At 38.6% G+C, this 14,559-nt stretch overlaps 1 protein-coding gene and 1 pseudogene across 1 annotated transcript; both read left to right on the forward strand.

Annotated features, from left to right (window-relative positions):
• Positions 1–908: 908 nt before the first annotated feature.
• LOC149851510 (serine carboxypeptidase-like 45) lies at positions 909–4,499 on the forward strand. The gene is made up of 10 exons (XM_090015289.1): positions 909–1,210; positions 1,319–1,420; positions 1,508–1,603; positions 2,176–2,268; positions 2,346–2,425; positions 2,712–2,993; positions 3,076–3,200; positions 3,685–3,777; positions 3,866–3,983; positions 4,172–4,499. Exons 1-10 carry the CDS (start codon positions 961–963, stop codon positions 4,319–4,321), a joined length of 1,389 nt encoding a protein of 462 aa, XP_089871415.1. The 5' UTR covers positions 909–960; the 3' UTR covers positions 4,322–4,499.
• Positions 4,500–14,275: 9,776 nt separating this feature from the next.
• On the forward strand, positions 14,276–14,339 carry LOC149851511 (U6 spliceosomal RNA; annotated as a pseudogene).
• The last annotated feature ends 220 nt before the right edge of the window (positions 14,340–14,559 follow it).

Below are 14,559 nucleotides of genomic sequence, written 5' to 3' on the forward strand. Positions count from 1 at the left end.
GGACTATTGATTTTTAGAACTTTATAACAACTCACCCATGTGTTGGAATCAAACCTTCAAGAGCTGATCCTATAAAATCAAGTACATAGATCACATCAGTATGGTCAAAATTTAAAAAAAAAAAAACAAAAAACCCATTGAGCATCGATTGAGTTTAGCACCAACCCTTTACTCTCTCTCTCTCTCTCTCTCTCTCTCTCTCTCTCTCTCTATATATATATATATATATATATATATATATATATATATATAGGGATGAAGCATTTGATTCCACACATCCGTGAGATTTTATAAAGTTCAAAAAATCAACGATCCAAAATCGTTGTAAATTTTTGAGGCTCCAAACATCATTTTTTTTTAAATAAAAAACACATGATCCAAGTGTGGATTCTTAGTAAATCGACCATGCAGATTTATAGGGCCATAACCGCGTAAAAAAAAACTTGAGGAGCCCAAAAATCCCATTGAGCATGCGGTTTAGCACCAAATGGGTTTAGCACGGTCCCATTTTTGTGTATATATACATTTGGGCTCCAACCTTGGTCTTATATTTAAGATGAAACACGGTCTCTAAATCAACGTTATCAGAATTGGTTTTTGAACCAAACCAATTCTCAATAGATATTGACGAACAACGAGAGGGGAGAGAGGAGAAGCAGTTCAAGATTCCACTTTCCTGATGTCTTCCCCTTTCTCAAGCCTGCAATTACTTAATGCTGACTCTTCCCAATAAGAGAACTCTCTCTCTCTCTCTAAACGCCTAGATCCTAACGTCTCTTTCTCTCGGTCTCCTCCTACGCAGACTTAAAAAATTACCAGGATGAGGAAATAGTCAAAAATAATTAAATAATTGAAAAAACAACTGCGTTGCTTATTAAATGGTTCTCCCAGTCCCTGCCATCGGAGACTTCAGTCTTCAGCTCTCTCTCTCTCTCTCTCTCTCTCTCTCTCTCCATCAACATGGGTTCACCAACATGGAGAACCATGGTCATTGCCATTGCTCTGTTCCACCTGAGTATGCCGATGGAGGTCTGCTCCTCTGCAGCCTCTGATAGAATCACACAGCTTCCTGGACAACCCCCAGTAAGCTTCCAGCAATTTGCTGGATACATTACAGTGGATGAAAGGAGCAAAAGGGCTCTCTTTTATTACTTTGCTGAAACAGAAACTGAACCGGCCTCCAAGCCTCTTGTCATCTGGTTGAATGGAGGTCTAATCTTTCACCTCCTCCCCTGTTTTTCCACTGCAACTCTTTATGAATTTTATGGTTCGGGTGTAAATCTTTTGTGTGGGTTTTCTTCCCTTTGTGTGTTGTTAGGTCCGGGATGTTCCTCTGTGGGGGTTGGGGCATTTTCTGAGAATGGTCCATTTAGGCCTAGTGGTAACGTTCTGGTGAGAAATGAATACAGTTGGAACACAGGTATCTCTTTAATGAACTCTTTGATTCATCTTTTTTTCTTTCCTCATTTTCATCTTTATTTCTCTGATTGTGTGTGGTGGATTACAGAGGCAAACATGTTGTTCGTGGAGACGCCAGCAGGAGTTGGATTCTCTTATTCAAGAAATATCTCTGACTATGATGGAATGAATGATGAAAGAACAGGCAAGAACGGATCATATTCATATTAACATCCCAGAAATTGGAGTTTTCCTCCTTTTAATTATTGTTGGGGACGAGGGGGAAGGAAGGAGGATTCTTCTGAAGCTCTATCTTATCCAATGAGAAAGTGCGGAAGAGAAGCAGATTTAGTCACAAATCTGGAAATTCATGATCTAATTTATCTGCTAAATGGATTAACAGATGGCTTGGCTTGCAAAACGTTTCTTTATGGTGGCTTGGGCGGTTTCATTGTTTACCCATTTTTCCTACCCCTTTTCATCCCTTGATTTTTCTAACGCTTTCTGGGATTGTTTGTGGAATTGGTTTTCATGGGTCATATCAAAGTTTACGTTTTTCGGCTAAATTTTAGTTGTGTTTCTTTTCTCATCTCAGCTAGAGACAACGTTTCTTTATGGTGGCGTGGGCGGTTTCATTGTTTACCCATTTTCCTACCCTTTTTCATCCCTTAATTTTTCAAACGCTTTCTGGGATTGTTTGTGGAATTGGTTTTCATGGGTCATATCAAATCTTACGTTTTTCGGCTAAATTTTACTTGTGTTCTTTTCTCATCTCAGCTAGAGACAATCTAGCCTTTCTGCAACGTTGGTTCATCAAGTTCCCGGAATACAAGGACAGGGACCTCTTTATTACAGGAGAGAGTTATGCAGGTATTCATAACTCATACTGTTTCGCCAAACAGCATTGGAAAAGTTTGATGGTTGTATTAAGTTGTTTCTCTTGCCAGGTCACTACATTCCTCAGCTAGCCCAGCTTCTGATTCGAGCAAACAAGAGACACAAACAGTTCAATCTCAAAGGCATTGCTGTGAGTTTCAAATTCTAGCAGTATGCAGTTCTTAAACAGTGTAGACTGCTTTGAGTGTAGTTTACTTCTGAACCCTTTTCCAAGACTATGTTGCCCTGTTGCAAAAAATGGGAGGCCTGTCCCTCTTTTTTTCAAGTCCCTGTTGCCCTGTTGCAAAAATGCGAGGTCTGTCCCTCTCCTCAAAAAGAGAGATGAAAAGAATCCGGCTGAATGTGTTTCGCGCGGTTAAAGGGACTCGACTGATGCTGAATCTTTGACATGGAACTTTCTTTTTGTTCTATTGCAGTTGGGGAATCCACTTTTGGACTTCTATACTGATTTCAACTCGAGAGCAGAGTTCTTTTGGTCTCATGGACTGATATCGGATTCAACATACAGAATTTTCACAAAGGATTGCACTTATTCGCGGTATGTCGGCGACTTTTACAGGGGAAACGTATCCTCTATCTGTTCGCGAGTCATGAGCAAAGTAAGCGAGGAGACGAGCAGATTCGTCGATAAATACGACGTCACTCTTGATGTCTGCACTTCATCTGTTCTAATGCAGTCTCTAGTTCTGAGACCCATGGTGAGCCACAACTTTTAAGTAATCCTCCTTTGCTGTTTGTTTAATATGGTGTTCCTGTATTCATGTTCATCTTCGAATACAGCAAATGACAGAGAAGATAGACGTCTGTGTTGAAGATGAAACTGTTAACTATCTCAACCGAGACGATGTTCAGAAGGCTCTGCATGCTCAGCTTGCTGGAGTCACTAAATGGGAAGTTTGTAGCAGGTTGTAATTCTTGTTTTTATGCTTATACTCCACTTTTGTTCTTTTCTTTTCCCTCTAGTTTGTGGTACTGGAGATTGTGTTCTGGGGTATAGTTGCAGACAGCCTGGACTTCACAAGTTTGAGCAAAAGTTCTAGAGATTCTCTTAATAATTTCGTACATACAGTGATTAAACTGTTATTGCTTTTTAACATGCAAAGTATCTAAGGAAGGTTATTGCACCCGAGTGTGATGTAGGACATCTTGTAAAAAATTTCATCCAATAAAGACATTTGCTGAGGAGAATGCAAGTTTATTAAAATATTTCTTTTCTTCTTGAATGCCTTCATTTTACAAGCATAGTACCATAGAAATTAGTGAGAACATCACATAGCTCATACAACTCTTCTATTCCTGTGTACAGAGTTTGAAGATAAAAACTAAACCGTATGCACGTTTTTCATTCTTAGTTCAGGTTTAATCTATAATGATTTGCATTTGTTTCAGTGTCCTGGGCTATGATAGGCTTAATTTGGAGATTCCCACTATTTCTCTTCTGGGTTACATTGTCAAGTCTGGTATTCCAGTCCTGGTTTACAGGTTAATATCCTCATCAACTTAGTTATTTTGTTTCTGTTGCAAGGGAAAGTATGCCCTGCTATTGACTGCATCTTTGTTCTCGGTACAGTGGAGACCAGGATTCAGTGATTCCTCTGATCGGGAGTCGGACGCTGGTTCATAGATTGGCAGCTACTTTAGGACTCAACACCACTGTGCCTTACAGAGTTTGGTTTGAAGGGAAACAAGTAAAATTTCATCCCTTGATTCACCATCACCAAGCCCATTGCAGTCGTTTTGAAGTTATCCTGACGCCCATTTGCTTTTAGTGTGGATGATGTTGCCTAACTGCAATTCTGGTGTATAATTCAGATGGCCAAATAGCGCAGGGCTTCGGCCTCTTGAGATTTCTCACTGTTTTTTCCTTATTTTGCAGGTGGGTGGTTGGACACAGGTCTATGGTAATATGCTCTCATTTGCCACCATTAGAGGAGCTTCTCATGAAGCTCCTTTCTCACAGCCAGAGAGAGCTCTTGTACTTTTCAAGGCATTACTGCAAGGCATACCACTTCCAGAGTCTTTCTGAATCCAATGATCAATTTTAAAGTGAATAGTGTGTGAATTGTAAGAAAGGTTTTTGTCATGATATGTGTCGTGAGAAAATAAAAACAGTCCAAACTGGTTAATCAGGCTGGTGAAAGATCTCGCAAAAAAGGACACGTTTAGCTGGCAATGAATTTTGAGAATCGAATTTCCAGACTGGATTAGATCTGTTGGCCCTTGAATTTTGTGAAATACCAAGTAAATCTCTCTCTCTCTCTCTCTCTCTCTCTCTCTCTCTCTCTCTCTCTCTCTCTCTCTCTCTCTCTCTCTCTCTCTCTCTCGTGTACATAAGCGCAAAGTGCCAGTTCCAACCTTTCTGTTCAGTTCTATGCACTAATGAAGTTAAGATGATCCATGTCAAAAGACTTTTCTAGCAACTATTCTGTTTGATCAGCCTTTCATCAAGGGCTTTGAATCTTAAGGAGCCTTGACTGGTGCTTATTTTACTTATAATAGAACACCCAAAAAAGGGGGTCATGCTGCCAGTGATACAAAATCAAGGGTATCTGCAGAGTTAAAAAGGTGACAATTGAGATGTTTGATAAAGATAATGGCTTTCAGCAGATGCTGTCAAGAATTATTTGAACTCACCACTCGATCAAGATGGTACTTTCCCTTGAGCTCTACTAATTCATTGGCAAGTGAACTGCTTCATAGCTATCAAATCCAGTTGATGTTTCTGGTCGTTGATTGATTCTATCGGAAGGAAATGTCTCCATGTCTCCCAATGGTTAAAATCAAAATGTCTTCAAATGTGTCCATATTTTGCCCTTGTATACAAGCCATATTTGGTTGAGAGGTTGGTTGAGAGGTCATGTTTAGCATGCAGCTCTGCCACAACTGATTATCCATTTCAACATTTCTCCGGATGAAGACTGATAAGGATAAAAATCAAACAGTTAAAACCGATAAGCCCATAAGGTCACTGAGAAGAAAGCCCTCTCAATAGGAAACAGCAGCTTCAAATGTGAAAGGAAGTTGGACTCCTATAATGGCTGATCTCACGTTCTGGATAAACCAAAGGAGTTAACGTGAGATCAGAATTATTGTTTTTGATAATATTGGTTTTCGTATTTATCAGATTTGAAATTTGTTGTCATTATCTTCTGATAGTTATCGTTTTTGTTTTCTTAAAAACGTGTATTGATCTGGAAAGTTTTCAGAACTATTGTAACAAATTATTTGATATAATAGAGTGTTTGATCCTCTCGGTGGACAAGAAAGTGATTATCAAGTTTTGTTTATCGAGTTTATAGTTCTTTCATACTGCACCCATCTCAAGAAATGCCAAGATGGTTGGCTGTCAGGCAGGCCGCCGCATTCCCACCATTCTGCAATGCTGCCTATAACATGAAGTCTTAGATGAATCCTTTTATTTACGACAGTGAATCGAAACAATTGTTATGGGCTTGGGCGTCTAGTTACGAGCCAAGAGGTGCCAATCTCACCTCCACTGGTCACTGTGGCTTTGTTTTTTGTCTGTAGTGTAAAACTTCACAAAGTACTGCTTACCCACTGAAGACAGTTTCTTGTTTTCTTCAACCTTACGTCAAGGGAAGTACACCTCCGGTGTCAAATTCACAGCTTCCTTCAACTTGAACTCCCTAACCCAACCCACCTAGCCTGGCCCACAAAACTCTTGTGAGCTTGATTAATACCTCATAACCAACGAGTAATATAAGTGTGGTGACCCCTTAGGGGCAAGAGGTAAGCCCACTGAAGTTTTAGGCTGTCAGGACAGTGATCATAAGTATGATAGGTAGAGCCAGCGCGGCTATGTCTCTGATCCTGAGAGCGGTCTCTCAATGTAAATATAAGAAAAAATAAGTAATATAAATACAAGGTTTAAGGGCTAGGAGAGGTAGTTTCCATTAGAGGTTGATATGCGTGCCTATTTTATGGCAGCTACCATGAATACAAAATAAAGGAATTTTTTATCTACTTGATGAGTGTGATACTGTTCATCCCATGTGGATACTATTGATCTAGCCAAAAAAGGTTAATGTGCTGGTCATGGAATTGACACATTACTAATGCAATGGATTGGAAAGTTGGTGTCTCATCAATCTCCTTTCTGTTGGGAGCAACCTATGTTTTGCATTACTTATTTACAAGACAATTTAGGTGGCTTAGTGCACAACCATACAGTATGCCTAATTTTTCTGACCCCTTGGTCTATGATTTAGAATCAGACCTAAAAAGAGGCCCCTGCCTAGTCCTGCAATAATGGTCATGGATATGGACCACCATATTTTATCAAAATAATCTTATATTTTCCAGATAAAAAGTTCCTAGCCATGAACTGATGATGGACAAAGTCATTCTGACTTGTAGCAATAGTGGTCTTAAATTGCATTGTGGTGCTCAATTGTATTTGGAGAACCTGCAGACCAATAATTCCACCCAAAAAGATGAAATGCTTTTATAAATATAGGGGCTAAATTGCTCATCCAAGTAGGATTTCAAAAAGCTAACGGATCGGTACAGATGGAGACCCATATTGATCATGTGTGGATCTTGTGTGACACGAGAACCGATTATCAAAATATTTAATGTAAAATCTAATTTATTTTTTCTTAAACTCTATTTTTTCGAAAACACATATGAAGACTGTTCTTACTTTAAAACTATTTTTTGAATGCAGGTTTTCAAACCAGAATCCAAATTCACAGCAGAATTTGCTAACTGATGCAAAACCTAAGGTTCATTCATTTCACAAAATGTTTATTGTTGTTATGTACATTTATGTACAAATTTTCAAAAACTACAGAATTTGTCCCATATCCACGTCCATGAATGTTTACATGTACTTTGTTGCTCTATCTGCCTATCGTTGAGCGCATGAAAATAACATCAATCGAGGAGTGAGACAACACACATCTCAGAATGATCCAGCTACTGAACATGAGCATTATAAGGTAGTAGCACGATATTAAAATCAGTTGAAACACTATTAGGCCAAAAAATTATTTCTCAAACAAGAAGAGTTAATCTTGAAATCATCCGGCCTCCACCTTTAGGTAAACTCACACTGGAAAAGAAACACCTAAGAAGTCGACTATGTTGAACCAAGATCAACCATCAAAACAGAACGTAACACAAAACGAGAAGAGGAGTCGACTCTCGGCCTAACAAGACCACCAAACAAAAACAAAGAGGAGTCGACCCACCCAACTTAGGGGTCGACCCTTAGTCATGGATCACTATGATTACCTACATTACATGAGCATTTTACTTATTATATACCATACTCATACACAATTTTTGTTTCAATCTTGTTTACAACCAAGAGGGCACCACTCCCTCGGTACTATGAACATCAATAAGCCATTCAAGAAGTGTTCATTCATCCATTTCATTTATAAAACCCCAGATAGTCATTGTGATGCTTGTACTAGAGTCCAAGACCCTTTGTCAAGGCATCCTCTTCTTGGAACATAGAGTTTGAAACCTTATCTCTCCCCCTTTAGTCAACGTAGTGCACTACTAAGCATATTATAGCAGCTCCACCTCTGCCTCGAGTATCGAAATTCAGTGTTTCTTAAGGCATCATGATGGAGAATTGATCCCTACGATCCAAAAGACAGGAGCTCACTCAACTATCTAACTTTCACAGTGTTGGTGCATGCTTGTTCACATCTAACAATCTGGCTCAAGCTACAAAAAACGACGAGCTCATGTCACCCTTCGTGACAACATATAGTGTATCATGTTTTTAATTAAAGTTTCTTATGCATCACATAACCTCTTCATGTACCCTCTTGATACCTTGAGTCAACACTCAAACATATTCCTGTAACAAGATACATCTAAGGTCAACACCATAAAATTCTAATTGTACGTATATATACCTCTTTCTTCTCATTGGTATTATCATCTTGATAATACTCATAACTGAAATTAGTGAGATTTCATATCCCAATGAAGTACACAACATACAATAAGAAATATGCACGTATGCATGAACTAGGTCTCTCTTGGACCAACCAAAATCATGTTATTACCTCATTGCACAAAGATTGCTCAAAATCAACAAACACTGATACCACCAATCCATACACAATTGTTTCAGGTTGGTTCCCTCGGATCCCAGACTTAACAACCCATACCTAAACTCAAAACATCAAAAAACCATATTTGGGTAACTCAAGAGTTGACTATTTTAAGCCCAGGGGTCAACTCATCTCTTTTAGAGTCAACTCTAGCTCTACAAGAGTCAACTCTAAGGAAACATGGGTCTACCCAACCCGAAAGGGATTGACTCTTAGCCCACAAAGTTGACTCTCAAAGTTCAAGAATTGACTCTCAATATTTAGGAGTTGACTCTCCATCTGCAGGAGTCGACTCTAAGAAAATAGGAGTCGACTTCTTTAATTCAAAGGTCGACCCTTTGTCCCAAAAAACACAGATTATAAACATAAAAATGTGGTATCGACCCTTGATCTGCAGAAGTCAACCCTCAAAAATAGAACAAAATGCATATCTATAAAGGAGTCAACTCTTAATCTGCAGTAGTCGACCCCAAACAAGGCCCAACCAAAAATTCCATCCTCAAAGTAGTATTTACAACAAAATTTTCAGATATTCTCATCATAAAACATGAGATAAACAATTCTAATATGAATTTCTGCAAGAAAACATATTCAAGATTTCATTTAGCTTCAAACCCACTTAAATACACAAGTATATTTTTAAAACATCATTATTGAAACAATAAAAAGCCATGAGGATGCAAATTTTTCAAAAAACTCAAATTTAAATATGGTTTGTCAACTTCATAAGATTAGTTAGCATACCATGAATTTCTCAGTAGAAAACACTCATGATGCACATTAAATCACTTACTAAACATGTCAAAAATTGAAAAAGATAGAATAGTTTCCAACACAATTTCATCTACATGCTTACATGCCCCTAGAAGTTCATGGAGTATTGAGATCACATCTTGATATGCAAGAAATCCAAAGAATCCATAAAAAAAATTGGATTCAACCCTAAATCAAATTGCAAATCCTCAAGAAAAATCATCGATACTACTACCACTATCAAACTTCCTCCAGCAGATACACCTCTACTGAATGACCAGCGTGAAAAAAAGGAAAAGTAAAGGAAGAAGATGCAGATACGTAGGGGTGTAGCAGGAAAAAGAAGGCACGTCGTTGAGAGGGAAGGAAAGAAGAAAAGAAAAGAGAGAGTATGTGTAACATGAAAGAGGGAGAGAGATTAAATTAGGCTTAATAAAAACCATTTGACCTAAATCATTTCTCTCTTAATAGTTGTCAAAATCAAACATGTCCATGGGGGCTGAGTTGTGCAATTTAATGACTTGTGGTCGAGGACAAGGGCAAAATGGATACGGAGGACGTGGATTACTTCCCACTCCCACCGTTACTCAGGGATCAAGACCCATTCCCACATGCTTCTTTTGCAACAAAAAAGGGCATATCAAGGCGAATTGTTGTCATAATTCTGAAGATAAAGGAAAGTCTCATCAGGCAACATCCAAAAGAAAGTCTAGCAGCACCAAAGACAGTAGAGAGATTAAAGAATTGTTAATATTTGCCTTGTCGGGATTGAATCTAAAGCAAAATGAATAAGGAACTTGGTTCGTTGACTCTGGGGCAGCAACTCACGTGACTGGTGATGCAGGTAAATTTTTCAAACCTATTCTCTATTTTGAAAAAAGTAAGATTGTCACTGGAGATGGATCTTACCACCCTGTTACTCACATTAGAAAGTCTATTATCCCCATGTCACATTCTACTCTTGAACTCTTCAATGTTTTTCATGCTCCCAATATAAAAAAAAATATTGTCTCTGTTTCTAAACTTGTTGATGATAATCATGCTTCAATCGAATTTACTCCCTTCTCTATGCAGGTCAAGGACCTTCGTACGAGAGAAACATTCGCTGAAGGAAAGAGACAAGGCAATATGTATGTCTTTCAAAAAGATCTATATCATTCGGCATGTTTTGCTCACCTGGATTTGAAGTCTCCATTAGAGTTATGTCTTTCTTAAAATGATCTTAGTATTTATAAATGTAATAAGTCTTCTCTATGGCATAATCGTTTAGGGCATTATGGGAGTCATTTTTATTGAGAAACTTGTTTCTAATAATCTCATTCCAAAAGAAAGTCTCAATGTGAAAGAGAGAAGTCAAAAGTGTTCTAGTTGTCTTCTATGCAAGAGTCATGTATTACCTTTTCATTCCATTAATAAGAGAGCTTCAAAGCCTTTTGAGATAATATGTTCTTATGTATGGGGGGCTGCTCCAGTCATCTCTAGATCTGGAAGCAAGTACTATCTAATTTTTGTTGACAGTTACTCTCAATATACCTGGATATACTTCATGAAAAATAAGTCTGAAGCTTTTCTTTTGTTTCAAAACTTCCCGTCCTTAGTAAAAAATCAATTCTCTGAGTCCATTCAATTTTTCCAATGTAATGGAGGAGGGGAGTTTGCATCCAATGACTTTATTTCCTTTCTTTAAAATAATGGGATAGGAAAAAGAGTGTCATGCCCACACACGCCACAACAGAATGGAATTGTTGAGCGCTAACATAGGCATATTGTTGAAAGTGCAATGAGTATGTTTCATGATAGTCATCTTCCCATTAATTTGTAGATAGAAGCCTTTCATTTTGTTGTACATGTGATAAATAGATTGTTCATGGTTGTCTTAGAAAACAAGTCTCCTTATCATTGCCTTTTTAGAATTCATCCTGATTATCATGACTTATGTGTTTTTTGATGTGTTTGCTATGTGCATATTGATCCGTCTTTGAGAAACAAGTTTCAAGATAAGGCTTAGAAGTGTAAATTTGTGGGGTATGTGGATGACTACAAAGGATACAGATGTTATGATCTCATTAACAACACATCAAAATCTTGAGAAATGTTGTTTTTGACGAGCTGAACTTTGATCATAAAATTGGCACATGTGACATGTCCTCTACCTCAGTTGAAGTTTATTACCCTTTTGCTGAATTAAGAGCTCTTTGATAGTTCAAATGAAGAATGTCATTCGGACTGTGTGCAACACGAAGAAGAGAGTCCCAAGATTGTTGGTACATCGAAATCGCAGAACTGTAAAGCAGCACCACCATTGGAATCGAGAAGGTATAAGGGAATTTCCTACACTAGACAGAGAATGGCTGCTTCAGGACTCCTAAATCGAGCTCAAGAGACTACACATACCTCCTCACACACCCTTGATGTCAGGAGATCCAGTCGCATGTGGCATCCTATTGATAGGTGGGTCAGCTACAAAATTTTCTTCATAGATTTTCAACATTTTTTTTGCTGCTCTCAACAAGGAAGATGAACCTATTATGTACTACGAGGCAACCACTTCTAAAAAATGAGTAGAAGCCATAAATGATGAGATGCAAGCCTTGCATGAATGTGGAACCTGAAAAATTATTCCCAGATCGCCTGACAGAAATATGATATGATGTAAGTGGGTCTACAAAATAAAATATAAACCAGATGGCACCATTGAAGGATACAAAGCAAGACTCGTGGCAAAGGGTTTCACACAAGAAGCAGGACAAAACTATGATGAGACTTTTAGTTCAGTGGTGAGAATGGGAATGATTAGAATCATTCTTTCCTTAGCTGGTGAACATGGATGGACACTGAGTCAGCTTTATGTTAAGAATACTTTTTTGCATGAAGATTTGAAAAAAAAAGTTTACATAGAACAACCACCTGGATACTATGAGGAAGATTGTAAGACAAATGTATGTAGACTAAGAAAGGCTATTTATGGCCTAAAGCAAGCATCTTGCTCTTGGTTTGATAACTTCTCTCTTGAGATTCAGAAGCATGGCTTTGCTCACTCCCTACTAGATCACTCATTGTTTATTTTTATAGGGCAAAATGTGATAACCTTATTGCTAATTTATGTTGATGATATTGTCATCAAAGGAAACTCTGAGGATCATATCAAAGAAGTAAAGAAACTATTGAGTCAGAAATTCAAAATGAAAGACCCTAGTGCCCTGCGCTATTTTCTTGGAGTTGAAGTTGATAGCCGAGCTGATGGGTTGACTCTCACCCAACACAAGTATATGATGGACGTTCTAACCAAAGCAGGTATAAAGGACCCTAAACCTCTAGGGACTTCAAGTATTTTTCACCAAAAATTGAGCGCTCATGATGGAGACTTATGTGAGGATCTCACCAGGTACTGCAGTTTAATAGGGATATTATAATATCTCACATTCACTCAGCCTGATATTGTTTATTCAATCAATCAGGTATCCAAGTTCATGCATGAACCGCGTACTAGGCATATGGAGGTTGTTAAAAGGATACTCAGATATCTGAAAGGAACAGTTGGGGATGGATTGATATATTCTTCACAACCATCTGGCAAGCACATGCACGAGATTATTGTATATTGTGATACGGATTGGGTAGGGGATCCAGATGAACGAAGATCTACATCAGGATATTGCATCTTCATTGGAAAAAATTGAGTATCCTGGAGCAGTAGAAAATAAAAGGCCATTGCTAGATCAAGTACTAAGGCTGAGTACAGATCTATGAATGTCGCTACTGATGAAGTCACATGGGTCAAACATCCACTAACTAAAGTGGGAGAAGTGATATCTCGGTCTGTCTTGTTGTGCGACAATCAAAGTGCTCTCAACATGTCATTCAATCTGGTTCATCACAATCGTGCCAAGCACATTGAGATAGATCAACATTTTGTGAGACAAAAGGTTGAAGAAAAGAAGATTGCGCCCGAATTTGTTAACACTGAAAGACAAGTTGCAGACATATTCGCAAAAGGCTTGACCAAGGATCGTTTTTGGACACTTAAAGGCAAGTTGTTCATGGTTCAACACCATGATCAACTTGAGGGGGGTGAAAAAGTCTATTTGTCTATGTATTCTTTACTTATATTTGTTATTTTGTATTCCAGGTCTAGATAATATATCAGACCCGACCCATACTGTAAACGAACGATATATATACATGTTTTAGGTCACGATTTCATTATGGGAAATCGTGACAGTCGTAGCTCCTTCTTTCTCTTTCATCTCTCTTTCACGTGTGACAGGTCCTAGTGAAATCTAACATTGCCCGTCTAAAGCATCTTACAAGTTATAGCTTAGTGTATCCATGTAGTTGGTTGGGTAATGGCCAAAATCTCACTACATAGACAATTGGATCTTGAATGGATTTTCAAACCCTAAAATGATTAAAAATTTCATAATCAGATTAGATCTGAGTGGTATGGGTCTGGCTTGCAGGTCTTTTAATCCAAGCATGAACTCGAGCCAAAGACCCGATAATGAAGGCTCGATTATGTCGGATCTGATGATGCCTAGACCAAAAATAGGATCCAACTCATTTGCATCATTGCCTTACTGAAAATTCACATCGAATTTGCTGTGAGATCTGAATTTGAAACCTTGTATCGGACCCAACAGCCTACATCCACTAGGAGATTCAACTTATTGGACTAACCCGATTCGGTTCAGTCAGATATCCGGCCCGCTGCATCGGTGACATCCCGGATGTTGGCGCACTTTTCATATTGTCATTTAAGCATATTGCTTTCATGGGATGATACCGAGACTAGAGTCGAATCCTTCACAGTAAAGCAAGGACAAGAAGGCAAGGATCCAGACACGCCAACCCTGATCCAGACATAGCAAGAAAACATGCTGTTTCCAATCAGTATGATAGAAGTTACTGCCCATAAAGTATGCAGAGTGCAATGTGAAGTCCTTTAAAGTTTAAACAATTACTCGAACAACACACTCAAAGTAGCCACTCAAAAGGAAAGCATTACTGATAAAATCAATTAGAACTCTTCTAGAGATTCTACATGCCTTTTCTCCAAATTTTTTTTACCCATATAGAAGAACCTGCACCAGGTAAGGGCTACAGTACTGAACATGGCTCACAAGAAATTAAGTGGCTTAAGACATCCTATAGAATTGGAATGATACAGAGAAGATGAGCATGGCCCCTGCACAAGGAACGATGCACATCTTTTACCACTGTGGGGGTCGCCCGTGTGGACAGCAGGGTGGCTGTGAGGGTGCTGAGATGAAAGCACTGGATCTAAGGCAGGGTGATGATGGGGCCCCACCCGGGTTTTTCCTCCCTTCGGCAAGGGTTCCTTGTCTTAAAAAAAAGATACCACCAACTAAAAAAAAAAGTCAGTGTAGGATATCACCATTAAGGCTTTGTTTAGGAA

Source organism: Nuphar pumila, chromosome 1 (assembly GCF_984573655.1).
Source record: "Nuphar pumila chromosome 1, dmNupPumi1.hap1.1, whole genome shotgun sequence".
Classification (NCBI taxonomy): Eukaryota; Viridiplantae; Streptophyta; class Magnoliopsida; order Nymphaeales; family Nymphaeaceae; genus Nuphar; species Nuphar pumila.

Bases quoted from the DNA above. Each gene is read 5' to 3' on its own strand.
- LOC149851510 (XM_090015289.1), top strand. From the start codon at position 961: ATGGGTTCACCAACATGGAGAACCATGGTCATTGCCATTGCTCTGTTC. The intron at 2,269-2,345 runs GTATTCATAACT...TTCTCTTGCCAG, and splicing joins TACAGGAGAGAGTTATGCAG to GTCACTACATTCCTCAGCTA. The intron at 3,984-4,171 runs GTAAAATTTCAT...CTTATTTTGCAG, and splicing joins TTTGGTTTGAAGGGAAACAA to GTGGGTGGTTGGACACAGGT.